Source organism: Ptychodera flava, unplaced genomic scaffold (genome assembly GCF_041260155.1).
Source record: "Ptychodera flava strain L36383 unplaced genomic scaffold, AS_Pfla_20210202 Scaffold_29__1_contigs__length_4469600_pilon, whole genome shotgun sequence".
Taxonomy (NCBI): Eukaryota; Metazoa; Hemichordata; class Enteropneusta; family Ptychoderidae; genus Ptychodera; species Ptychodera flava.
The window spans coordinates 2,165,036-2,192,100 of NW_027248351.1; the positions used below are offsets into that span (position 1 = coordinate 2,165,036).

The window sequence follows — 27,065 nt, forward strand, 5'->3', positions numbered from 1 at the left end:
CGCCGTATAACGCCGGGAACACAAAGACCTGTACGCAGGGCTAATCGTGTACCCAGGCGAGGCGGGTGTGCTCGAAAACGAAACTCAGTGCGAGTTTGGGATTAAAAATGGGTTGTTTTGGTGGAGAAACTGCACGCCGCAACCGAGGTGCTGCCAGCGATTTGGCACAACCCTACCACGCAGAGCCGGCTTTCACCCAACAATGTACATGATGTACGTGTCAGTCGCCAAAGCAGCTTCAATCATAGACAGTAGAGGCCCCTCTGTTGTATACGCTTCAATTTCGCGATCACCTCGACAATAACGTGACTGTCTACTGAAGTTTTTCCCTTCATTGCACTCTGCTTTGACGTTTCTATGCCCAGAGGCTTTGGGCAAGTCTACATAGGGAGGTACAAACGAGACGAAACAATAGGCCTTGTCCGAGACGTCGGCTTCTTGCAGCTTGTAGGCATTTGAAATGCCTATTACAAAAATGTGCTCTGTAGCAGCAAAGAATGGTGTATCTCAGAGCAGGATTGGCCGTCAAGATCTCCATGAAAAACTGACCGTCAAAATGTAACTGAGCAAACGGCATCGGTAATTGGGAATCCCTAAACTGCTACACTGCGCTCTCGACTTTCACTTCGTGTGGTTTATTTTTTTACATGCGGATGCTTAAAGCGGCCTAGATGGCATTTAGCAGTGTGGTCTTATCGCAGGTCAACGGTAGCCCACCATTAACCTCTGACCCAAGGTTTTTCTATACAGTGTACGCAAACGGGATGGAAGTTGTCTATGGTTGACCGTTCTTTAGACATCTCTCAGTAAGTCGAACAACATTATCAACTCTCGTTTGCAACAATATAAGGTCAAAAGATACAAATAATGTCCCTTTAAGTAAGTTAATCAAACGCACAGTAATTCTAGAGAAATTGACAGAATTTTCTGTAGTAACCAGCCATACTGAGAAAGCGCATCAGTTGTCATTGCTATTTGGTACGGGAAAACTTGAAATGGCACTGATTTTGGCATCATCAGGTTTTACCTCACCCTGTCCTACAGTATGTCCGAGGTAAGTCACCCTCGCCCAACCAAACTCAGTCAACATAGCTTGCTCAGTCTCTCATAGAACTTCCGCATGAGTTTGATGTGTTCCTCCCAGGTGTTGCTATACAGGACAACATTGTCAACGTAAGCTTCACATCCTTCCAATCCGGATATGACGTCGTTAATCATCCATTGGAATGTTGCCGTAGAGTTCTTCATTCCGAATGGCATCAGCTTGTTCTGAAATAATCTGTCTGATGTAACAGAGGTGGATATTTTACAAGCACGATCCATCAGGGGGATTTGACAAAATCCCTTTAGTAGATCAAATTTTGTCACATACTTGGCTTTTCCCACTCGATCGATGCAATCATCAATCCTCGAGATGGGGAAAGTGTCTGTCTTTGTTAGATTGTTTACTTTCCTGTAGTCCGTGCACATACGATAATTATGATCTCATTTTGGCACAAGTATGCAAGGCAAACTCTAATCACTTTTACCGGGTTCAATAAAGTCATTATCAAGCAGGTATTTGACTTCTTCCTGGAGATTTTTTCGCTTTTGCGGGATTTCAGTCTGTATGGATGTTGTTTCGCGGGCTTACTGTTGCCAACATCAACATCATGATAGATGATGTTTGCCTTTGTTGGAATATCTCGGAACAGGTGTTTGTTTTTGTGGACCAGTTCTTTCACCTATTGTTATTGTGATGGCTCGAGGTGCGCCAACTTTGTACATTCAAAAATCTCCAGGATTTCTGAATTCTGGAGTTTGACCAAACTTAGCTTTGAAATTAGAGTATTTTCACTCAAGTCAGTTTCACTATCACTACACTGATAATGGTTTGAACTGACTACACTGCCTGATTGTGTTACAGTAGAATTATTCCTGTCCAAATATGGCTTAAGCATAACTGTTTTTGTTTTCGCCTGTCAGGTGTTGTTATTGTGTAAGTTATATCACTTAATTTCTTATCAATTAGATATTGACCAAAGTAATGAGCATGGAGTGGTTTGCCAGGAACCGGAAGAAGAACGAGAACTTTTTGACCTGGTTCAATTTACAGTTTTGAGGTGTTTTTATCGTCTTTTACTTTCATTGACTGCTGAGATGACTCAAGGTTTTCTCTGACTAATTCACATGCCCTAGAGAGTTTTGCATGAAAATCAGACACATATTGTAAATTATTCCGTCAATCATGCTCGTCTGATAGGAATTTCCACTTAAAGAACTTAAGTGGGCAATGGACTGTGTGTCCAAATACAAGCTCAAATGGGCTAAAACCAAGAGACTCTTGAATTGACTCTCTAACAGCAAAGAGCAGAAAATGAATTCCTTCATCCCACTGCTTCTCTGTGTCAAAACAGTAGTTCTTAATCATATTTTTCAAAGTTTGATGAAATCGCTCGAGAGCACCAGTCATCCTGACTTTCTGGGCGGTAGGCAGATGACCTATACTGTTTAATGCCTAGCTGATCCATTACTTGTTTGAATCAGTATATGTGTGTATATTGTTGTATATCAAGCATTTTGCCCAGTGTTTTACAGAAATATGCTACATCCTGCCTGAGATTAGGCCAATAAAAATGACTGAGAATTTTATGATAAGTTTTTCTGACTCCTAAATGACCAGCCCAGGGACTTTCATGGGCCAGGCGCAATATTTCAGCACAATAGGATTTTGGAACCATAATTTGATGTTTTCTAGCCCAATTGTCATCAACCAAGACATCTGGAGGTCTTCATTTACTCAGGGAATACCAGATTTTTATGATAAGAAACAAGACTATTTGGAATTTCACCTTCGTCATCAACCCTGTTGAACAAAATATCTTGATCTTTGTGTTGTTCCACAATGAGATTTGATCTAGAAAATATCTGACCTTGGTCAGCAGAAGTTTCACTGGAAGTTTAAAATCCATGAGGGATAACTGAATGATCTGTGTCAAACACCTGACTAAGAAAGGTGTCATTTAAGTCAACATCTGTGACATCATTTTTGAGACTATTTGTTTCTCAGAAGTTTTCTTTGACATGGCTAGCGTAACGGCACATGAAGGAAATAACCAGGAATCTCTTCCTCAATTGGCTCTGGATCCTGATCTTAACTTAGTTTATCAGTCACAAGTGGATTAGTATTGACCCTGTCCCTAACAAGGTCGTTTCAAAGGAGAAGGTGAATCCCTTCAAAATGCAAAAATGCCTAATACCTAAAGTCACAGGTCTTGAAATAAAGTCCGAAGACAAAAAGACATTATGGAGAGGAACGGGAATGAAGACATTATGATCTACCCCCTTAATAACAACTTTAGAACTTGTAAATGACTTTTCAGGAAATGGAAGGGTATCTGCCAACAAAAGACACTGGGCCGCCCCGGTATGTCTTGAAATTTTGACAACAGTAGCGAGAGACAAATCACTAGAAAGTGATATAAAACCATCATGAATTAACCCCTTGACTACTAAGGTCAATGTATTCCTATATACCAGGCCCCTTATGTTAATAGTGATAAAATCTTGGGTGTGGTCATTGCATGAACACTGCTTAGAGTAAAAATTAAGTAAGTACCAATAAACCATATATTTTCTGAATCGGCATGAAATTTCCCACTTTTTCATACATAAGTTTTGTATTTCCAGGTCACGTGACTGATCACATGACACATCATGTGACCAGAGTTGGCAAAGAATATGAATATTTGAAGCATCAGGACGTATTTTGAATAAAAAAATGACGCAAATTTGAATACAGTTGCAATTTTCATGGCATTGTCTTTACATATATGTAATAATAACTACCCTTTACTTTATTTATAGATGTACCTATTTAAGATTTTTCTCACAAAAGGCAGAGTAAATGAACCACAAACATCAGCATCTGACATGATTCCGTATTTGAAAATCAACACATTTTATATTTGTAAACACCTGCTTTATGTCTTCCTTGCAGAAAGATGCATCTAAAATAGTTATGATTTATCAAAAAATAATTCACAATATTTAAAAATACATTTTAGGGAACAACGTATCACATGACCAAACACATGACCAGTCATGTGACCAGTCATATTGACAATATGGCTGCTATAAAATTTCACTGGCTTATAGTAAAACTTGTATTTCCTCTAGTTTCATTTACGAATATTGCTGTTAATAGAACATATTTACATATAAATCATTTGTTTTCAATAAATAAACATTTCATTTCATTAAAAAAACAAACCATAAACATCTTCGCGATCGTCCGTACTTCTGAAAACTGTAATCAATCAGCGTGACGTTTCTGTGATCAGCCTGACCTTTCAGGGTCGAGGTCATGGGTCACGACATTTGCTTCTGGATTTTGGCCATACTCGGACGTAAGGGGGTTCAATCACATCAGATCAGAATCCAGATCAGAATACATAAATCTTAGTCGCGCTGCGTGCCGACGCCGAAATTACAGGATTTTTAGCGACAAAAACGAAGCAAAAACGCCTATTCAACTGTGTCGGATATTTCCGGCACTCAAGGTATATGGTAATTCAATATGGCGCCGGTTATATCCGGCGCCATAGGTAGTCAAAGGGTTAATGGTTCGAAAATACCCATAATGCTATCTTGAGTAGAATTGACCTTGACCTCATTAATTGCAAATAAGAGGGGCTGAACCTCAGAAAATGTGTTCCACACATTATTAGACTCTAATTGAGATGATGAAGAAATAAAGCCAGTGGGCTTAGATCCGCTTTCACCACTTTGACCTTCACATTTTCTTTTCAATCTGAAACAATCTGACATTTAATGGCTGTCTTTCTTACAATAATTACAAGAAAGAGTACCAAATTGTTTGCCAGAAGGGGATTAAGACTTATGATCTAATGATGGAGGAGTGTTACTTGAACTTTGCAAACTGATGTCATTTGATTTTATACTCTCCTTTTTTCTACTCTCCTTTGAATAATTCTTGGATGAAAAGGAGGAGTTAAATTTTCCTGCATTGTTTCGGTATGAAGGGACTGGAATGGTTTGCTGACAAATGAAGTTTTATTGGTCAATGAATAGTCAGCAGCCAAACGTGCAGCAACCTCTAATGCCTTTTGTTCATTGATAGATGTCTTGATGTCGCTTCGAACAGACTTTTTAAATTCCTCAATCAATATATGTTGACGTAATTTTTCGTAACTTTGACTGACCTTTTCAGAAGAACACTAACGATCAAACAGTTGTTCTTTTGTTCGAGCAAATTCGACAGAAGTTTGCTCCTTGGTTTCTCAAAATTCCTAAATTTTTTATGGTAAGCTTCTGGCACAAACTCGTAACCTTTGAGTATTGATTTCTTCACAGAATCATAATTTGAAGCCTGCTCCACTGACAACTTAATGTAAATTTATCAGGCTTTACCCACCAAAGCACTCTGCAAAAGCATAGGCCAGGACTTCTTAGGCCAATTCAGACTCTGAGCAATTTTCTCAAAATGGAGAAAATATTTGTCAACATCCTTTTCCTGGAAAGGGGAACTAACCTGAAATGTTTCGTGATGTCAAAATTGTCGGAAGGGAAGAATTTTCCGGAGTGTCCAAGATCAAAACGTTTCATTTCTGAGTTTTTTTGCCTATCTTTCTCTCTCTATCTTTCTTGCATTTGTAATTCTCTTTCTTTCTGTCTTTCCTCCATTTGTAATTCCATTCTCTTAAGTTCCAAAGTCGCATGTGTTTCTAATTCAAATTTTCTGAGTTCAAAGGTAGACTCGGGCTCATAATCTTTCAAGATGGATTCCTCAAATTGGCCTGAATGAACTAAATGTTTTGCAATATTGTACTTTTTTCCATCTTGCGCATAGATCTTTTAACTTCTACTTTAAGGAAATCGGCCAGTGCAATGAGGTTGTCTTTTCTGAGGGATTCAAATGTATCCTGATCAAGGTCCTCCATAAATTTGTCTGGTTTGAATTCCGCCATGATTGATTTTAGTTGAATTCACAATATACAGTAGTTTGGAAAAGGCTAGCACAATGTTGTCAAACGATTCAAAATATTCGTATCCCATACGAGCCCCAGTTTGTTACGTGGAAGAAAACGAACAAAAGGGTGAACTCAGCAATTTCAGTAAAAAACGAAATTTATTACGAAAATAAAACTAATTGCTAAGTCAGGGATAGAATACAAACTGTAAAGTGTACAGGCTAATTAACTCAGCTGGGACGGCAACGCTCCTGTCTCAGAATTGTAACAGTCAGTCGGATGAATGAACAGTCCTTTGGCTTGCAGGCTTGAAGTTGTGCAATGTCCACAGTATAAATCAAGCGTGGCAATGAAGGTCTTGAAAAGTCTTGAAATTAATACTGCTGGAGTTTCCAAAGACTTGGAGTAACACGCAAGAGACATGATCCCTAAATATCTGACTGCAAGCTGTGCCGGTCCCCTATTTATGCTCATGCGGTTATATAAGAGCATATAAGAACAATCTAGAACTTTTATTGACATGCTAATTACCGCTCTAAAATTATCTCTCTTACACCACTAATTAGATTTCCAGAACATTCCAAACACGACTAATTGAATCCAAGGTCATAAGATCGTGAAGAACAGTGACCTTGAGAATGTTCTAGACTAATTACTCTCAGGTCATAAGCGTGGGCGAAAATGACCTAAATAACAGTAGGAAGACACGATTGACACTCCTTAGTGAAGCTGGACATGACTGTTTCTGACTGGATCTGCAGCTGACGTGAAGCAAGACGCTGATAATCACTTGTAGCATCGGTACAACGAGGAGCTGCTGTACGCCACTGCCAAATGAGTTTTGGCTGCAATTAATGATGGCGTCAATGACGAAGCAAGGCTTAATGTCCCTTAACTCCCTGGCCTGTAAGCAGAGGGGCAGGTGGGAGTGGTGCAAGAGAGGGGCTTTCCCCTGCAGGGGACTCATCATCCGTGAGCCCGTCTCTTTTGGTAGGGGCCCCTCCAACTCACAGTCCATATTTTTCCAAAGCAGACCTGAAAGCCAAATATGAAGCAAAAATGATGGGAGATACGTCACTGTGGCTTTTGGAGGGCTGTTTATTTATTACAGGTTAGTTGCACCCTCGGATGACAGACTGTTGGAGTATGAGAAATCGTACAAGTTGGCTCAAAAGCGGCATATACTCAGGCCAGGGAATGTTAGCCACCAGTCTTCTCCTTATCTATGTCTCCGCTGTGGCAATTGCACCAGCAGCCTTTGTAGGGCTAGTGGGCGAGCCGATTGTGGCCCGCCAAACTTTTACTTCCCACTGTTATAGATGTCATCACCGGCAATGTCTCTCAGAATGATTGCCCTCTTAAGGACATTTTCTAGTTTGGCCACATCATTGACCAATTTCATGAACTCTCTCCTCCAATTTCTATTTTTTCTGGTGGCATGTGGGTGTAAGACACTGGCCTCTCAGAACGCCTTCAAAATGCTCCACGACTCACGGGCCACACAGTTGAGTTAACCATCAATTAGTTGGGCCAAGTTGGTTGGGTCTGGATCACACAGGGGGGGGGGGGGGTGTTAGAGCCAATGAACGGGTTGGTGTTCCATAGTACACACTATCGATCCCTGTCAGCACACCAGGGTTTGTGTGCTTAGAGACTCCAATGACATCCTGACTCCATTTAATCTTTGCCCGGACCAGTTCAAACTTGTCTTCGACCACCCAGTCACAATGGTAGTGCTCATGCAGGAACTTTAGTTTCGAATGAACTCACCCTCAGAAAGGGAGGCATGTAGCCATGCTGCCCTTTTGTCTGACATGTGAGCATTGACGGCCAGTCCACCAGCCCTGATGCATGCCGTCAGTGATTTCTTTTACAAAGAAGTCAAGCGGGTCCTCTTTTTCTACCCCCTCCCCCCATGTGGCACCATCGAGCTCAAACTTGCCTTTGACGTCGTCAAGGACGTCAAGCCACTCATCTCGAGTACTATCAAGGACCTTAACCCTCCACTCTTCCGCTACAAGCCTTGCTGGCTTTGGAACCTGGCTATGAAGGTAGATGAATTACTGACGCTCTGGAACTGGGTCAGGCATTTACGCAAGAATCTCTTTGGTAAGGTCATCCATGATGGCCATGCTGTGGGTCGGAGGAATATCAGATTGCAAATATTTCTCTTACTTAGTGTTCGGACTACAGGGGAAGCTACGGATTTCTCTAAATGGGTGTTCACATCATATTGCAGCACATGTACATGAGGTATACTGCAGGCGATGGTTCTATCTAAATGAAGAGCCCTGGCCAGCGAGGATGGTGGGCCTTCCTAGAGGCTCTCCATCTGTCTGCACGGACCATTTTCCGAAAGCAGTGTAGAGAAAAACGCCCTCTTGACCCACTTGCAATGACAAATGAAGAAAGGTTTGGGAGGCTCGGTTTAGTAATTCTCAAGTAGGGGTGGTGCATTCGCCCCTCTCCCCGCTGCTCTTTGACAGCTATCAAAAGCAATACGATAGTAATAAATTACTTATAATGTTATTTCTCCAAGATAAATTCATAACCTGCTGAATTTTTTCAAAAAGTGTTGCATCTTTTGACAGGTATACGTGTTAATTTATATCCCATAGCTTGAAAAACGCATTTGCAAATATTTTTAAGGCATATGTTTACTTTCAGATAACCATATTTCAAAAGGATGATTCGAATTTTGTTGAGATCGTAAATGCATTATGGCAAGGTAAGTGGCTTATTGTTCGAAAAATCAATACCACTAATGCTCAGTAATTTTTGACAATTGTTAAAATAATTTTGTACTGGTGTCTGTATAAATAACTTGTGTATTCTCTCGGAAATATGAATCTACCTACATTTGACTTTCTTATACTTTGCATGTACTTTGAGTCGTATCGTTACATGTGGGAGTTGCATGCAAGACGGGATGACAAGGAAGCAGCCAAGAGGATTTAACAAATGATAAGTTAAATTTTATGCCTAAATTTTATGGGGAGGTGGCAAGTGGATTTTTTTGTGGGGATGGGGGTGTTAGGGAAGGAGTTGGAGTATTACAAAAGTGTTACGAGAATTTTAACATCTAAAAGTTTACGTTTACAATAGACAATTTGATGGGAGTTATTTACGAAATATTTGTCTGGAACAATTGTATTACGAAAGTAGAACCAAAGATTCAAAATAGTAGAAAGTACACTACAAATAATCATGCTACTATGAAGATTAGACCTAATAACGGACAATCAATATGCTACAATATACGCTTAGTGTCTCAGGTGACAAAGAGATTACACAATCAGCTTAATGCTCCTGTATCTTACAAACAGTAGGATGAAATGCCAACTGTTTAGCTTCTCAACAAAGGCAACATGTGTGCAAGTAGTATTGTTATTGTCCAAAATTGCATTCAAGTCTTGACTGAAATTAACTTTTCATTGATAAAAGTAGTCATGCCACACATTGAGGCTATCTTTACCGACAATAGATTAAATATTTTAGGAGAAACTCGAATTTAGGAACACAAAACCAAATTTTTACAAATATCCCAAAGTTATAGTGTTCATAGAGCAAAGTTATGTGGCTGTGCCATGAAATTCCACGTACCTCGACATCTTGATGGCACACCATAGCAACATTATTTAATCAATCGAATCAGGTTTTAATGTGTTGATCATATTTTACTATTCGTTGAATTTAGGGATGACCATATTTTACAATGAAGACTTTAAGGAGATGAACTTTTCTTAAGTTACTTAAATTGCACCTGCCCCCCTCTCAGTAAAAAGTGAAGGCTAGCCTAGGTGTACTGATAAATTCCTCCCCGTAAAGCAATGGGATACATGAGAATTGTTTCCTCTATTAATAGCTTTCCAAGGTATACATCCTGTCGCTTGTTGAATATTGTCTCAGACGGGTGCTAGTTGATACAGTCAATTGTTGTGTATGAAAGTTTTCTGTCAGCGTGGAAGTTTCCAAGAAATTCCAGGATAATAACTTTATAAACCTTATTTATCTGCTGATAAAAAAACTGAACCACAAGTCAAGTTGGTTCAAGAGAGGTATCCAAGAGGACATGAATCTATACGAGTGCAACCAAATAAGTGTTAAATGACAACTTTCGATGTTATCATATGACGCTTGTATATCATCAAACACTATATATATTATGACATAACAATTTTATTGTTTTTGCAGAAAGTAAAAATGACATCCTTGATACTACTGAAAAACTGAAGTTGGCTACTGTGTTGAATAGGTATGACACTATCGAAGATTTCATCAAAAAGGAGGACAGAATACAGGAACCAGAGGTATAAATAACCTTAAAGTTAACGAAAAAATTCGTGATAACGCCTGGTTTTATATCTATCTAAATAGTGTTTCGCTTTCTAAACTTTTTTCACCAGACTGTTCTATCAACTTTAGTGAGTCCCGCTTAGTTTAAATGAATATTTGTGCATTTATATAATTAAGAGTTGATTTTTCAGTTTCTCTCGAAACAAGCTGCGATCAGTTTGAGCCATTGATTTCGACGACCTTTTTCAAATTAATCAAATATATCTACGTACTAAAGAGAGCATTTGTATGTAAATACAGAATAATTTTTGCTTGAGTTTAGGTAAAAAGAGCTATGCTTCTAAATTTTCCGCATAATAGCATTCAAATTTGCTTTTCAGTTCCGTAAATCAACCTCACATAAATGTATACAAACAACACTGGCATTCACTTTTTAGCATCAATTCATAATTTCGGGCAAACTTTACCTCCTCTGAAATATATCATCTCATGACTTTGTAATTTGAATGATTAATTATAGTAAATTGTTCCTGTATCTTTACGTTTGAAGACTACCTAGAATACATGTAATTGTTTCCGATGCATTTATATTTATTTCCAGTTGTAATGCTGATTTGATTTATTTCCAAAACTCATTTACTGTTAAAATCACTGGTTAAAACTGAACTTTACAGATTTTGATATACTAGATATAATAACATACTATAACACATTGCTTCGTTTGTTGAAGCATAAAAAATATTTCATGATTACTTTACAGAAGTCCAACAAAATGGATGGCATTTTTTCGGAGTTGCTGATCAACAATAAGGCAGATTTCGTGGATCTTTTCCTCGTCAATATCGTGAATATTAACGAATATTTGACCTATGAAAGGCTGAGCAAATTATACCGAAAGGTATTTAGTGCCCTTTATCTTTACAGTCGCACATTTCAAAAATGAAATTATCGTACCTTTGATTTGTCTTTTGAAAATCGCACAATGTTTCAAAATGTTTGAATTCCCAGAATAATTGCTAAATTTCTTCAACATTTTGAATACGCCTTTTGGGTATCGTAGGCTGTATTGTAAAAAAAAATGTTGTGGTATACAGTCACTAAAGGATAAAGACCTTTAACAAGTATCGAATGAAGTATTGGTAATTTCAAGAACGAACGGCTAAATATGGCTATGAATGAAAAAAATGAACCCTATATTAAATAATAATTTTACCACTCTTGTATACAGGTTCATCAGATGGACGTCGAGGACCCGTTACATATGTTCAAGAAAGAGTTAAAAAGGGAAAAATCGGGAAGTATCTTTTTCTTCTGCATGTTCATTGCTATGCTCCGAAACACTTCACTCTGGTGTCACTCTCATTTTTAATCTCTTTCAGGAGAAATGGCTGGACGGAATCGGATCGTTACTTCGGAAGCTGACAGGCGATGAATACAATGCGCTCTACAAAGAGTTTAAAGGGAGACCAGAGGAAGCCAATGTATCAGACCCTAACAAACACTTATTCCTGTGGGCAGTTTTGCTGAATAGAAGAAAGCTGGCCATTTTGTTCTTGAAAAGACTGACCACTGGCAGTATCGGTTTGTGTCTTTTGTCTTCGATAATTGGAAAAATATAAGCAACGTCATTTTAACTGTTCACATTTACCTACATTGTAACAGAGGTGTACTAGGACTTCTTCCTAAGCGAGGACTTTTTCAGTGTCAAATGGCAAAGGGAATGCACCGAAACGAGCATGGACTCGGAGATAAAACAAACAAACAAAAAAAACAAACAAACAACAAAACAGAACAAACACAATACTGCTATTTTAAAGTTCAGTATATCATGTCTGAGCTTTAAAGGGACAAAGTCAGCCAGTTTTTATGAATTTGTTTGATGCGAGATACTACTTATAATGTTTGACATGTTGAAAGATACTGAATGAATGGGTGACCATACATATATTCAACCCCGGTTTTAGAAATGATACATGAAACCATTGCGAAAATGAATTAATGGTCATGACCATTAATTCATGTTTGCGACGGTTTTATTTATTTGGCCCATTTAAAATACTTAAAAATGGCCCCCTTTGTCCCTTAAAAGAAACAATCAAAATTTCACTCCAGCTGAATTTTGCTACAAGGAGTTGATAGTATAACCTTCTACCTGAAGTAAGGAAGACCTCTGAGGAGGGAGCGTTCAGTTATTATGGCCGGGGTAGGGCCGGCAAATTCTTCCTGCGCATCAGTCAAAATAAGTCAACCCCTACCCATTGCACCAAAACATTGATGACTCCCTTTTAAGATAACAGCACCCCCCCCCCCCCCATTGCTTTAGTGAAGCTGCATACACATTACAAGCACCCGTGGCAATAAAACCCATAAAAAGATTCCCAGATTTTTCAAATGATCCGCCTAACAAACTCACAAGGTGTTTATGTTCAAATTTCCTCTTCTTATACGCTATGATTTCAAAATTCCCTCACAAAGGGATTGGGCAGAGATTACAACTGGATCGCAATTTTTTTGGCGCAAGCGTGAGTGTACAAAATTTGACATTTGGATTTAATTGATAATCATCTGTTGATAATGTTGATTCACTTTACATGGTAGTCTGTGACAAAACTATGTAATACTTGTAAATACTTTTTCAATACAAATTATCAATATCTATGCATTTATCGACATTTAATAATTGACATAATTACAACTTGTATGTGTACAAAAAATTTGACTTCGGAATTTTACCAAGAATGTTCATCCACTAGACATGGGAGTCTATGATAAAAACTTTGGATATTTTTTTTTTCCAATAAAAACTTGTTATACTTGTATATATACAGACATTGGATAATTAATAACATAATTGTACTTGATTAGAATATGATGGTTACAGGTGCATATAATGTGTACAAGAAATGTGATTTTGGAATTTCACTGAAAACGTCTATACATGTGAGTCTATGAGGAAACTATGAATAATTTTTCAACACAAAACAAGCTAAATCTGTGTATTTATAGCCATTTGATAATTCATTTCAAAGTACTTTATTAGACTAAGACAGTTAAAAGTTGATATGAATGGGTTTATCTCTTTTCTAGGCCTCCAGCCCATATGCAAAAGGGATACACGACTAGTAGTGAAATAATAATTATAGGTGATGCGCAAGTAATTACATAACACAAACACATTATGCTGACGTAACAGGTGAAGATCTCAACTCCAAGGATTTGAATACATATTTGCAAAGGTCGATGGTTGTCTTATTAACTGATAGAGGCATTAGTGCTGGAAATTTGTTATTGTTTGGTTCAACAAATGTAAATCGCGGTAAAACTTGGTTCTGAGGAGATTATACATTGGACAAATTTATAAAAAAGTGGTACTCATCTTCGATGTCACCTGTGTTACAAATCTTACATATTCTGAGGTATGGGTCTATACCTTCACGTCTACCAACTTCGATTGCTAAATCAGAGGATGAACAACGAAAACGTGCAAAAGCTTTGATAAATTTACAATTACAATTCAGGAAAATGTACTTCTCTGGTTCCAGTAAGCTCTTGAAAACTCTATACGAGCGCATCTTTGGCTTTTCTACAAGTTTTTCAGGCCAGCTTTGTATGCAGTTATCTGACACTATGGTATATAGTAAACACATATTGCCTGGTCATGAGGGCTATAGCGCCCGTCTATTACCCCGAGGGGCCGTGTGTTACCAGAAACACATCGCTATTTCCCGAGGCCGTAGGCCGAGGGGTATAGCGATGTGTTTCTGGTAACACACGGCCCCTCGGGGTAATAGACGGGCGCTATAGCCCGAATAAAGACCAGGCTATAGGTGTTTTATAACACACCACATGCTCATGTTGTATTGTTATATAGTTTTTAATGTGTTTTGATATTTTGTACCGCAACAATCCATTGTGACAAGTTCACTGGGCGATGTTCCTACAGCGTTTTCATGTTGTACGTGGTACCACTTTCTTTCAAAAAATATTCTAAGCATACCTAGCGACATCCTTAGTTGCACTTTAATCTTTTCCCTCGATGAGCTGTTCAACTTCAAGTTCCTACGCGTTGGAATGTTGGAAAAAGTTGGAAAATCTGTTTTAGAGAATGTGTCGTCACCTATCCCGGACGCACATCACGTTCTAGTCGCCCGCCATTGTTGCAAAGCTGCAGACGACACTATGGTCACTAGGGAAATAGCTTTTCAAAAGATACCCTCTGACGTCACTTTTGTCGATCCGGAGGGGACTAGACGTATCTATTTTCTCGTCACGTGACGTATTCTGGCCAATTGCGACACGGAATGAGCATGTGGCGTGTTATAACAAGTTTTAAAAAGTGGTTTCATCTCCGACTTCCTGTGCTACCCATGCATTTCCAAGACCATGTGAAAATAAAAAATGTTTGACTGATGTTGCCCAAGTATGTCTCCCTAATAAATCAAGGTTAAATAACATGATATATGTCTGACGAGGCAGTCTGTCAGAAGACATTTGCAGCAACTTTAATCAATAACTAATACAACGTTTGACTGTAAAAACGAAAATAGGAAGCAGTCCACATTCTCCGAGCACTGCCTCGTTTGAGGTAGTCTTATTGACTGATAGTAAACGTCGATACCACTTCTTGAACTGTTTCAATTACATCATAATATTGCAATCCCCTTATCTCAGATCTATAACATAAAATTGGTATAATAAAAGAATCTAAAATTTTAAAATGACACTTAAATGGGAACTGTCCAATTCTATGACTTGCACTAGGAAACTGGTTAAGGGATTTGTTAGCTTGTCCTGCCAACGTTGAAACAGTTTTAGACCAGATGTTAAGAGAGGACAAAACAAGGCCCAAATATTTATAGTGAGAAACAACTTCAATTTTGGAATTGTTAAAAAGCCAATTTTCTTGAGCCGTTTGGTGCCCCCTTTGCGGAAAATGACAAACTTAGATTTTTCAAGGTTGACAGACATACACCATTTTTGGCAGAATAGGGACAGCAGGTCTATAAGAGCTTGTAAAATACGGACAGAATCGGCAAAAATTACCATGTCATCAGCATAGAGCAAGCAAAAAAGGTCAATAATGTCTTGTGTGAGTTGTATGCCCATTCTGCCAGTATTTGAAATCATGGAATTAAGCTCCTCAATAAAGAAACGAAAACAGTATTGGGCTTAGTGTGCACCCTTGTCTAACACCTGGTGGACATTTTAAATAATGTGAAGTAACATTTCTGGATCTGACACAGCCTTTCAAATCACTATACATGGAGTGTAAAATTCAGTACATCTTTCCATTTACACTGAAGCATTTCAATTTATACAGTAAGAGAGAATGATTTACCAAATCAAATGCCCTTGAGAAATCCATAAAACTGCAGTAAAGTTTTCCATGTCTGAAACTAAGATATAATTGCATATAGTACAAAAATATTATCTAAAGTGCTATGGCCTTAGGAAAATCCGGCCTGACAGTCAAAGAGTACATTTGTAACCTTAGACCAATTGCAAAGCCGACGGTTTAGAATTGCGGTTAAATTTTTCGAATTGTTTAAAAGTATATTCCTCTGTAGTTGTTAACATCAGATTTGCCACCTTTTTTAAACAAAGGGATGATAATAGCTGTGGTCCACTCTGAAAGGAAAACACAAGAATCCGTAATAAAATTGAACAGTTGAACTAACTCAGCAAGACTAAATAGAACTTCTTCCTCTGTGATTCTAGAGTAAACAAAATCTCTGAAGTCAACATTGCCATCATCAAAGTCATTATCCAGGTCACCTTGGTTACTTAGTATGTTGTTATTCAATTCTTCTTCAACACTATTCAGAAAAATGTTATCATTCTCAGAACCATATATATATTGTTAAACAAATTATGAAAATGCTTATACCATGATTGGATGTCCATATCAACGGATGAATCATCCCCTCGTTTGACAACTTCTTTCAAAATCGACCAAAAATCTTTTGAACTAGTTGGTTTCTGATAGCTTAATATGTGTGCAAAAAATAGGATTTTGGAATTTCACCAAAACGTTGATTCACTTTACATTGGAGTCTATGAGAAAACTATGATTATTTTCACAATGCTAAACTAACTTAATCTGTGCTTTTATAGGTTTTTGACAATTGATACAAAAGTACTGGATTCAAATATGGTCTTTGAACGTTCAGATGTGGACAACAATTATGATATTGGAATTTCACCAAAAAGTATAATTTTACTTTTCATGGTGCTAGTAGTCTACAGGCATCTGTTAAATATTTTCCCTGACAAAATTTGCTATATCTTTAATATGTAAGTAATTGCTTTCGGTCATTGCCTTCACTTAACTCGAATTAAGAGACGAAAAGCCTCAGAGTTGCCAAGGCAAGATGTTCATGTGACAGATAATTACACTTTTGCTCAGATTTACAGTTAAATGACTTCAGAAAATGAAATCATGCAGCGAATCATTTTTATCTCCGAAGAATATTTCTGAATACTGAAATAGCTTTTTGACAGGACGGATACTTATGGAAATTAAGTGACACCCTTCTGTGCTGTTTGAGAAATATATGACACCCCCCCCCCTTTGCAGTTTTCAAATTTAAGGTACCCCTGGACTTTGATGGCCCATCCCCGGCTGTAATAACTGAACGCTCCCTTAGACCTGCATGCAATCGTAACGGTTCAGCCAAATAAACTTTACAACATTACTACAACATTTCTGAAACAAACCAAACTAAGTAATCAAAATTGAGAATGTATATCATATGAAAATGAACACTTGTATAATCCATCAGCTGAGTACCTGTCCAACAAGGTAACAATATTTAAGCCACGAAATAAACCATTACAAGAATATCCCGTGTCAAAACAATCTAATTAAAATTCTGCAGTTTTTCTATCGATAAAGTTTTCCATATGCAGTCTCCCACAATGCATTGTATAGCTATGCACAGAGCCACTTTTTAAAACGTCTGTGTTTTATGACAGTGGTGCCGTGTCGCCTCTTCAGTAAGTCATGGAATAAAATTACATAAAAGCTAGTCACCGATCATCTGAAGTATACCTTTGTGGTAAAAACACTATATATAATTGAATTTCATTGAATTTCAAGTTATTTCCTTTCGTCACAGGTACAGCTCTAATCGCCAGTAGAATCCTTCGAGAATTGTCTGTGTATGCGAAGAGGAAAAACAAACTTACCTTACACTCTGACGTTTTACAACTTTCAGGGTAAGTTACCATTGAACCGTACTTGATAGCAATTATTGAATCGATCACGATGGCGTCTATGTAAACATGATTATATCGCATGACAAATAACTCACATTGCATACTACTGCAAATCTGCTCTTACCTCCTTCAGAGAGTTTAAGGATGTTGCTCTCGGCACGTTGGAGAGGTTGTACGAGGCTGACAGCAAAAACTGTGAGCTGGCAGTAGTGCGCACTCTACCTGCGTTTGGAAACACAACATGCTTATCCACTGCATATTCGAGCAACAATAGGAAGTTTATAGGACACGATTGTTGCCAGAGCAAACTTCAGAGTGTTTGGAACGGAAACTTGTGTATCTCTTCAAGAACGCAATGGATTGCTGTACGTATACCTAAATGATTGACGTTCTAAGATACATTTTTGGTAGTATTATCAACGGAAATCATCTTCCAACTTCGCCTTTGCAATAAAAATCTAGCGATGAACGTCCCTCTATCATGTCTATTGTACCGTATTACGTTTTCTTAAAGACAAAATTGACTGTTTGTTGATCCTGAAAATAAATCATCACAATGTATCTCGCCAGTTATTAAAATAATCATCATGTGCAAAACTAAGTCCCTTCCAGTTATTGAAGCTGAATGTCAATTATGATAAGTAACCATTTTGTGTGGAAATCCTCGCTTATTTTGTATCCCAACCCTTTCTCGGTCTTTAATTTACAGTTTTTCGTTGGGATTATTTTACCAATCTTTCCAGTCATGATGCTTCTTAACGATTATCCTGAAGAGAGCTCTGGGAGTGGCAAGATTGAACGCTTCTTCATATCTGTGAGAAATTATTACACAGCACCGATCACCAAATTCGTGTATAATTTTGTAAGCATCCAGTTCTTCCTCTTTGTTTACGAGTAGCAAACAAGGAATTGTGCGATAAAATGTTTAAATTTAAACCATACTTCAACAAAACTTATATGAAATAATTGAATAATTATATTATCTTTTGATGATACCTAATCTTGAATTCATTTTGAAAGATCCATAAAAGAGAGAATGTCCCCAGGGAAAGATATTGGGACATCCATACGTTTACAATTCTCTTTTGATATACTACTTGTGAGGGCTCATTTTAAAGCTCTTGGTGTAAAAATCTTTTCATCGTCTTATTTTTTTTCGAAAACTGAACATTTTTGTTCTTCCATTGGGGTAACACTGGGATGGCGGTCATTTTGATTTTAAGGTATCGGTAAATGATGAGCAATTTGTTATCCAGTACCAAAATTTGCACGGTAACCCAAGATTACAATTTTGATTTAACAGAGAATGGTTAAAATACTATTGGAGGAAAGATTAAGCAAAACTTTAAGTCTTTCACTTTTCAGGCGCTATTACCGAAACTGTAACCTTTATTGCAATTTAGGTATTGTCATCTACTTTGCAAAAATGTTTTCCGTATTGAACTTTCAACTGCATATTGTAGTATCTCGTGACGTGATTTTATTGCATAATTCTTGTTTGGGCAACTCTTGACGAGGCTGTGACAAACGAAAGGATTTTAAAAAATTACATGATTGTAGGGGATCCGTGTGCTTCCAAAAGCTATAGAGGCTTTTTGCTTCATGATTGAAATAACGCAAAGTGTTCTTAAGGCTCCCTGATTTAGTCCTTAAACAATTTAGGGTGAAAGTAGCATTGGATATTGTACGTATAGTGTATTGTATACATTTGCTTTCTAGAGAAAAACTATATATAACAGAAGGAAGAATTTGCTCAGCCATTGATATCCATGCTAAAATGTTAAAGAAATCGTCAGGTTATTTGAAAATGACATGTACGCTCAAGCTCGGTTAAAACATATGCATTGGCTTTACATGAAAAAGTGAAACAAGAGAGATTGAAATCTAATTCCTGACATTTTATTCAATGTTTGGCTCAGGTCTCGTACATAGTACTGTTGTTGTTGTTTGCCTTCTTTCTATTGACCGATTTGAGACCGTACGGAGAAGCAAACTCACCCGGTACCATCGAATGGATTGTTGTCGTATGGGTCACTACGATGGTAGTGGAAGAAGTCAGACAGGTCAGGGTACAGCTTCTGCTTATCATTCAGAGTTTATGCTTCATACCCCGCACTTAGTAGAAGTTTGTTATAAATGAAGTGTAACCACGTTCTTGATGAAACATGTCGTGTTTATAAAATTGGATTATTAAAACAATTAAAACTTGTTTTATGAAATTTAATTGACAAACCTTCTTTCGTGATTAAATACCTACAAAAACCTTGCAAAATAAGACATGTTGCTAAATATTCCAAATACTTTACACAATACTTCTAAGAATAACGTCCTCCATAATTGTACCTTACGTTCTCTTGAACAGTTGATCGCACGTGCGCCAAAATCGATGAAATACAAAGCAATCAGCTGGATTTCTGACGTATGGAATATGTTGGATTTCGCCATGTATTTGCTGTTTGCAGTGTCTTTTCTATTACACCTTATCCTTCCACCAAATGTATTCGTCGCCGCCAGAGTGATGTATTGCATGACGTACATCATATTCTGTCTCCGCCCTCTTCAGTTCGGTTTTGTTTTAAAAGAAGTTGGACCTAAGACAATCATGATATTTAAAATGGTAAGAGACGATTTACAAAAAATGCAATCTTGTTTACACATTCTATTTTTGAAGGAATTGGTTTTTTAGGTTAGGGATGTTTGTGTAAAGATTTTGTGTGCGAAGTGTGATAGCGAGTGTACGAGCGTGAGTGCGAACTTTACAGCATGTTATGGGTCCCAGGCCAGAAAATCGCGTCGCAATATCGGTAACATGAGCACCGATAACGTGCAAGACGAAATCGCTCGGTTCTGGGCCCGAATTTTTTTTTTTACTTTGTGCACAGCATTACTCGAAGATATAATCAAATGATGTATGCGTATGATCTACACATATTTATGTTGGTTGTAGTAGACCATATGAAATTCGAGTTTCTCTCGAGATTTGCGCCAACGGAATCCGCAGCCAGCTGAAATCCAATATGCTAATTCTCAGTGATGAGAAGACGGAGGTTGTTAAGTTTTCGTCTCGTCCAATGATCGATGCAGTGAAACTCTACAGTCTAAGAATTGGCGAGTAGGATATTGCCCCGTCCTCTACAGTTCGCAATGTCGGTGTGAAAATTACTCACATCGGCCCGATGTCAGACCATATCGGTCGCATGTGTAAGAACGGGTTTTATGCACTGCATAGAATTGGCAAGATCCGTCAAGACAGACCCATCACAGGAAAGATGTTCCATTCATTTGCTACTTCTCAGTTGGGTTACTGCAATAGTCTTTTGTATGGTGTTGGGAAATTTCAGCTCGGAAGCCTTCAATCACTTCCAAATGCTGCAGTTTACCTTGTTTCGCGGACTCGAGAATTCGATGATATCACAGCAGCTGTACTCATTGATCGACACTTGCTTCCCGTTGAAGCTCGAATGGAATTCAAACGTTGTAAACACCGTATTTTCTACCCAGAATTGTGCCCGAGGCTGTCTTTCGCTCAGTTTAAGCGATGTATATCCATTGTGTGCGACGTGTGATAGAGAGCGTGCGAGCGTGAGTGGTTCTGAAATCTGCAACGTGTGGAGGGGTCTCAGTCAGAAAAAATGTAACAACTGAGCCGGTTGTTGCAACATTTTTTTGAGAGTGGGGATTTGGATTTGGTTCAGCTCGTTGCTTCTTCGCAAGGTGACCGATACTCTAGTTTGTGGGCTCGAACTCGAGCGAAATCACCTTATTTTCTACCCTGGGTTGATAGCTCTGCTGGTTGACAGAATTGTGGGGATTTGACAGAGCGGTTCTGTGTGGAGCTTTTCCGCTAGGTAACTGACTGCCGTATGTCACGATTTATTACTTGATTGAAAGCCACCGTATTGTAATGGCCCACAGAGACACCTGCAATATTAGTTATGGAGGGACTCGCTTGATATCCCAATTTAGATCAGTTATTTCTCTGTTGCAGATGAAAGATCTCGCCTACTTTCTGTTCATATTGATACTATTCCTCGTTGGATTTGGTGTTGCTGTTGAGGCTATCTTGTATCCAAACATGGACCCACACTTTAATTTGATCGCTCGAGCTCTGTACAAACCCTTTTGGTATCTTTATGGCGAACTATTTTTGGAAGAAATCGAAGGTATGTATTTATGACGATTCCATGTTTCTTTAATTATTTGAAATCACGGTCCTGCTATCCCCTTATGCATTTTGCAATGAAGAAAAAGTGTTATATAGTATGATTAGTTTAATGTGATGGAAAAATTACTGAACTTAAGAAAAGTGACTATTTATACACTCAAAATCCTCTCATGCATTAAAGATACAACAGCAAGCGTAATCATTTGTTTCGATGCCTTGCATAAATTAATCAATTATAGCTTGTAATATTTGTTTTTCTTCTCAGGTCGCATTGACAATGTGACTTGTTATGAAGATCCAAGATTCATGAATGTCTGTCCCCAGGTTGGCGAATATCAGTGGGTGGTGCATGGTCTAACGGCAATCTACTTACTTATTTCCAACATTTTACTCATAAATCTCCTTATTGCCATGTTCAGGTAAGATCACTTGTCATAATTTTTATTGATTTGCCAGCCACATAACAACATTTGTTAAAATAAGTGATTCTTAATATTGACGTAACATACTAGTACATTATAAACAGAGTCGTGATATCGATTGGGCAATCCTCTTATATCCACAAAGTAGATTTCATTCTCCTAACATTGTAATTTGATGTCTGGGAATATCTCATTGAAGTATCTATCCTTGCGTGACACCAATTTGCTTTCCAGCATACAAAAATTATAATTATTGTCAAAATTTGATTGAAGACATGAATGTTTAGTAACAATAGAATGTACCTGAAAACTAAAAGAGGTGATCATTATTTCTTTTTCGCATGTACACTTTGATCAGTTCTCTTCTGATACGAAAGAAACGCTTTACCTAAATATAAAGATATTGAAAATGTTCGCTGCATTATCCTATGTTATCACTGTGTGGAAAATCAGTTACGATTCTTCAAACAAGACGATGAAAATTTTAGTTACTCAACACACGTAGTAAGTTATTGTGAAAATTTAAGTGTGAATATCGATACCGATGGCGCACTAACAATAAGTTATATTTCTAAGTGCGATAGATTCAGGTTTTTTGTCATTCTCACAGTTTTACGTTTGGAAAAGTGCAAGAAAACGCAGAGTTAATCTGGAAGTTTCATCGATATGCACTGATATTTGAATATGTAGATAGACCGACATTAGCACCACCACTCATCATCATCGAACACGTGTTTAGGTTAATTAAAGACCTAAAAATGCGTAAGTAATATATGTCTCTATAAAGTTTCGTAGCTAATTTTATAACACCCACTCATATATTTTGCGTTTCGCTTATTTAGATTTTGGTGAGTCATTTAACATTGAAGTTCAATTAAAACGAAAAATACAGTAGGGCCTAAAGTAACGTCTTAACGGTGTATTTGCTTAACTTATAGGTAGCTTTATCCGTGCTGCAAGATACCTTTATTCTTTCCTTTAATAAAATAATCAAATTTGACTGTTCGCATTGAAATGACAAAATGTGCAATTAATATAAGGTCATTCATGACCATGACACGAACTAGCTGGTCAAAGAAGCTACAACGACGTCAATAGACAGGCAAAAACAATAGCAAACCCCTTAACATCGATGAAAGAATAGACAAAATGGCATAAAACAAGCATCATTCACTATGAAGGATCATTAGGAGGATTTGTAAGGTTTATGAGGATTTGCACAATGTCAGTGCGGACCCGATATCACATGCATGAGTACTTAACCCATTTTTGGTGTTATAGTAACATTGAATGGCACTTGTACAGTACTGAGTTTTTTACTAATATCTTGATGCCACCCTGTCATCGAAATCAGCAGGTCAATTTCTGTGGTTTGGTGAGTTTAAGGTTTTCTGATTTTCGAGGTGGTGGTGTCCGACAAAGAACCGCAACTCTTTGTTAAGCACCAATTTGCATATTCACGCCAATGGAATGCAACGACTGCAAGTAAGGTGTCGCAGCTCTGTCAGGGACATCTTATGCTCTGTCAGAGGTGCAAGAAGAAACGCTTCGGTCTTACGGACTGTGCGACAATGAATGGCTATGTGACAGTTTCCAGAGAGAATGAGTTTAGCCGTCATAAAGATGACGCCAATAATCGTTTGGATATTCATAATGATATCGTTATCGACGAGTTGCTGTGCTTTATTGCCTGTAAAATGCACCTTATGTTACCGAGTCGCTACTGAAGGTGTATGCTGATTGCTATTGCGACACTAATGTTGAGGATGCCAAGAAGTTTTTTTTTTTTTGACTTGTCCGTCGGGTTCCTCCTCGCAAATTACCCATGCTCAGGGCCTCGAAGTCAGCGAAGATCACAAAGAGGGCAAAGAGCTACTGGTGGTGGTTCTGGAAGGCGAGCTTGGGCTTAAAGACGGGGGATGCTCTCACTATAATCCCTGAACCACCAGTCTAATACAACTCGCATGATTTTGCGAGAGCTGCGTATTTAGGCGAGTTGCATGGTTGCTTGTTGTGAGCCTCCTGAGTGAAATGGAGGCTTAGAGAGGGGGTACGCCAGAACCGGCAGTTTCATTTTAGTTCTTTACTGACATAAAGATCATTTGACGAAAAAGAGTACAAGTTGGACTGCCTCCTTTATAAAATTATCTATGCCATGATCCTGGTGTGTTCCCGCAATATGATCTATGGTTGTAGTTGGACTGACTCTTTTTGAAGACTCTCATATAATATATGTTATTAGTCAGGCCAGTCTTTACGCTCTTGTTAATCTACACATCTCCGATTAAACTTAGCACCGCCTTCAAACTTACCAAAATTCAAAATAGCTTGCCATGTTTAAAGTCGGTAGAAAACATTTTTCGAGCGTAAGCCATGGTCGTCGGTGCAATCATCTTAAGGAGTTTGGCCCGACTCTGTACGATGCCTATTCATTTGTTTACCTGTGGTTTCAAATGTGATTGTTTGTAGAATAATTACCGGAAACGATACTTCTATACCAATATTAATATATCAAATGCAAGTTAATTGTTTTCACTTTTGCTAATTCATGTTATTATGTAGTAAACTAAGGCCTTATAACCAAAGGCGAAGGGTTAATAGCGAGGATGTCTTGAAATCCTTTTAACCGGGCTTATGGACCTTTTTTCACTTAATACTATTAATGATGTGAATAGCGGATGAATTAATTGAACACATCTACTGATCTGGTTGTGTATTCTCTGTTTATTCTGTTGGTAATTTTGATACAACGTTTCGTCCTTAAAGTAGGACTTCATCTGTACATCTCAAGTATACTTAATGATATGAATATATGTAAATATAAAAAAAAGAAAAGTGAATACCATTTGACGATTGCCCCAATGAATTAAACTCGAGTGATGGACATTCTGGTCAACTGTTATGCTTTTATGTGTACATATACAATAAAGATAATAAGCTACAACGATCAGTTTTGTTACAGGACATTTTTCAAAGTTATATGAATCTAACTTGAAGTCACTGAAAAGCTCGATAATTAGCTAAACCCAGAAATCTACTGTACACGAAGTGATTGCAACTAGTACATAAAGTTCAGTGAGCTTAGTGTTTTTTTCGAATGGTATTTGTCCTCAGGTCTTACAGAAAAGTGCTTGAAAGAAGAAGAAGAAGAAGAACAACAACAACAACAACAACAACAACAACAACAATATCTGAACCAATTAGAGAAAAGACACTTAAATGATTATTTAATAGAGAAAGACCAACAACAGATTAAGTCTACTGAAAGAAGAGTTAAATCCATCGATGAAAGGTACCATATTGTTTTAAACTAAGTGTATTTGCAGATCACCAGGGCACGTTGTCATTTATCCATCCATTAACCCAATCATCTAATCATCAATTTATATATAAAACACAAAGAATTGGTTCATTCATCCATAAATCGATACATTCGACCAGCTATCAGTCAGTCCTTTATACTGTCATCAAACCATCCATTTACTTTTCACTCAATCCATTATCTGTTACCTGTCATTGAATGGTATTTCTAGACTCAACCTAACCGACACTGAAACTGTTCATTCACATACACACCTATCTATCCATTGTGTTGTCAGTCATTCCCCAAACCACCGCCTTGTAATGCAGCTGATCTTAGAACACTTCTGACATATATTTCATAGTTATCTAGTCCTAAGTTTTAACACTTGCGTATTTTGAATTTTGTTTATGCCAGAGTGGACAAAGCTGTTCTTGAAGTTTGTGAAATCAAATCTAGTATAAGTAAACTGCGATTGGAGCTGAAAGACGAAATTGACATCATGAAGAAAGACATCCTCTATGAGATTTCGAAAATCAAAACGAAAGAATAGGAAATCACACCATATATCTAACTGTAGTGTATCTTCTTTTTTTATTATTTCGAGCGAAAATCACATTCAGCAAAATTAAGGTACGGAAGCTATATGCTTGTTTCACATGAAGTCGTTTAAAACATGATTCATTGAACAGATCACGAAAATATCGCATTTTCCATTAGCATTACTTCATTAAAATGCAATTGATAAATTTGGCAACAGTAGATATACCAAATAGTTTTTGTCATAAATCAATAAAAGTAATGATTCTCTAAATTTTATGACCTTGTTATGGATTGTCAAAATCGTCTCCCGGATAGCTAATTTGTGTTTTAAATACTATCATGTGAACACGATAGGATATTATGTGTAATAATTTGATCTTGATATTTTTTCAAATTTCTCAAAATGTTAGGTGTCCTGTACCTGATTGTAATAATTTTACAAATAACTCATAAAAACAAGTGTATGACCACAGGGTAGACAGGAAGAACAACAAAAAAATAAACAAACAAACAAATAAATAAATAAATAAACAAAAACGATACAAACATACAAAGAGGCATACAAATACATAAATAACAAACAAACATACACACAAACATAAACAACGAACAATATCATGAATAAATAAACATACAAACATATAGTTTTCAGAAAGACAAAGTGTCGATGATTGAGACATGTAATAATAATGCTGACTTTAAAAGTGTTCTATTGAGAAAGGACAGAAATACCATGGGGTACAAAAAAGGTAGTCAATCAGAAAGCAAAATAATAAGCCTGACAGACGTAGTTTCCAAATGAATTTTGTTTAACATAGTTTACCCAAAAGATTTTAATGTATAACACACAGATAAGTTTCTCATGAAATTTTGTTTATCATATTTGTTGCACGCCGACGACATTCAATAACATTATATTAGTGGATTAAATAAACCTCAGTTGTCAAACATATACAAATGCACTTACAGAAACAAAGTGTTCATAGTTTGCATGATAGACAACCAAGTTAAGTAGAATGACACTTAGGGGTGAAATTTCATCAAATGTCTACTACAAAAACCCTTCCTAATCGGAATATTCTAGTGAAGTAAATCCATGTTAATTGCAAACGTAAATAAATGCACATATACAGCCACTTTGCACTGAA

The 27,065-nt window shown here is 37.4% G+C and overlaps 1 protein-coding gene across 3 annotated transcripts in view; it reads left to right on the forward strand.

Moving 5' to 3' along the window:
• The window catches only part of LOC139127226 (transient receptor potential cation channel subfamily M member-like 2), a 49,651-nt gene extending 23,463 nt beyond the window's left edge, over positions 1 to 26,188 (forward strand). Inside the window, exons 4-18 of one of the 3 annotated variants that reach the window (XM_070693136.1) lie at positions 8,640 to 8,700; positions 10,167 to 10,282; positions 11,029 to 11,166; positions 11,497 to 11,561; positions 11,647 to 11,849; positions 17,387 to 17,486; positions 17,620 to 17,851; positions 18,196 to 18,348; positions 19,406 to 19,549; positions 19,849 to 20,103; positions 21,475 to 21,649; positions 21,917 to 22,070; positions 22,684 to 22,835; positions 25,188 to 25,365; positions 25,792 to 26,188. In XM_070693136.1, the coding sequence (XP_070549237.1) occupies positions 8,640 to 8,700; positions 10,167 to 10,282; positions 11,029 to 11,166; positions 11,497 to 11,561; positions 11,647 to 11,849; positions 17,387 to 17,486; positions 17,620 to 17,851; positions 18,196 to 18,348; positions 19,406 to 19,549; positions 19,849 to 20,103; positions 21,475 to 21,649; positions 21,917 to 22,070; positions 22,684 to 22,835; positions 25,188 to 25,365; positions 25,792 to 25,927 (2,262 nt within the window). In that variant the 3' untranslated portion in view covers positions 25,928 to 26,188. Of the gene's footprint in view, positions 1 to 8,639; positions 8,701 to 8,864; positions 10,283 to 11,028; positions 11,167 to 11,496; positions 11,562 to 11,646; positions 11,850 to 17,386; positions 17,487 to 17,619; positions 17,852 to 18,195; positions 18,349 to 19,405; positions 19,550 to 19,848; positions 20,104 to 21,474; positions 21,650 to 21,916; positions 22,071 to 22,683; positions 22,836 to 25,187; positions 25,366 to 25,791 lie in introns of all 3 variants that reach the window. The other 2 variants (XM_070693138.1, XM_070693137.1) reach the window with 2 other exon arrangements.
• Positions 26,189 to 27,065: the final 877 nt, after the last annotated feature.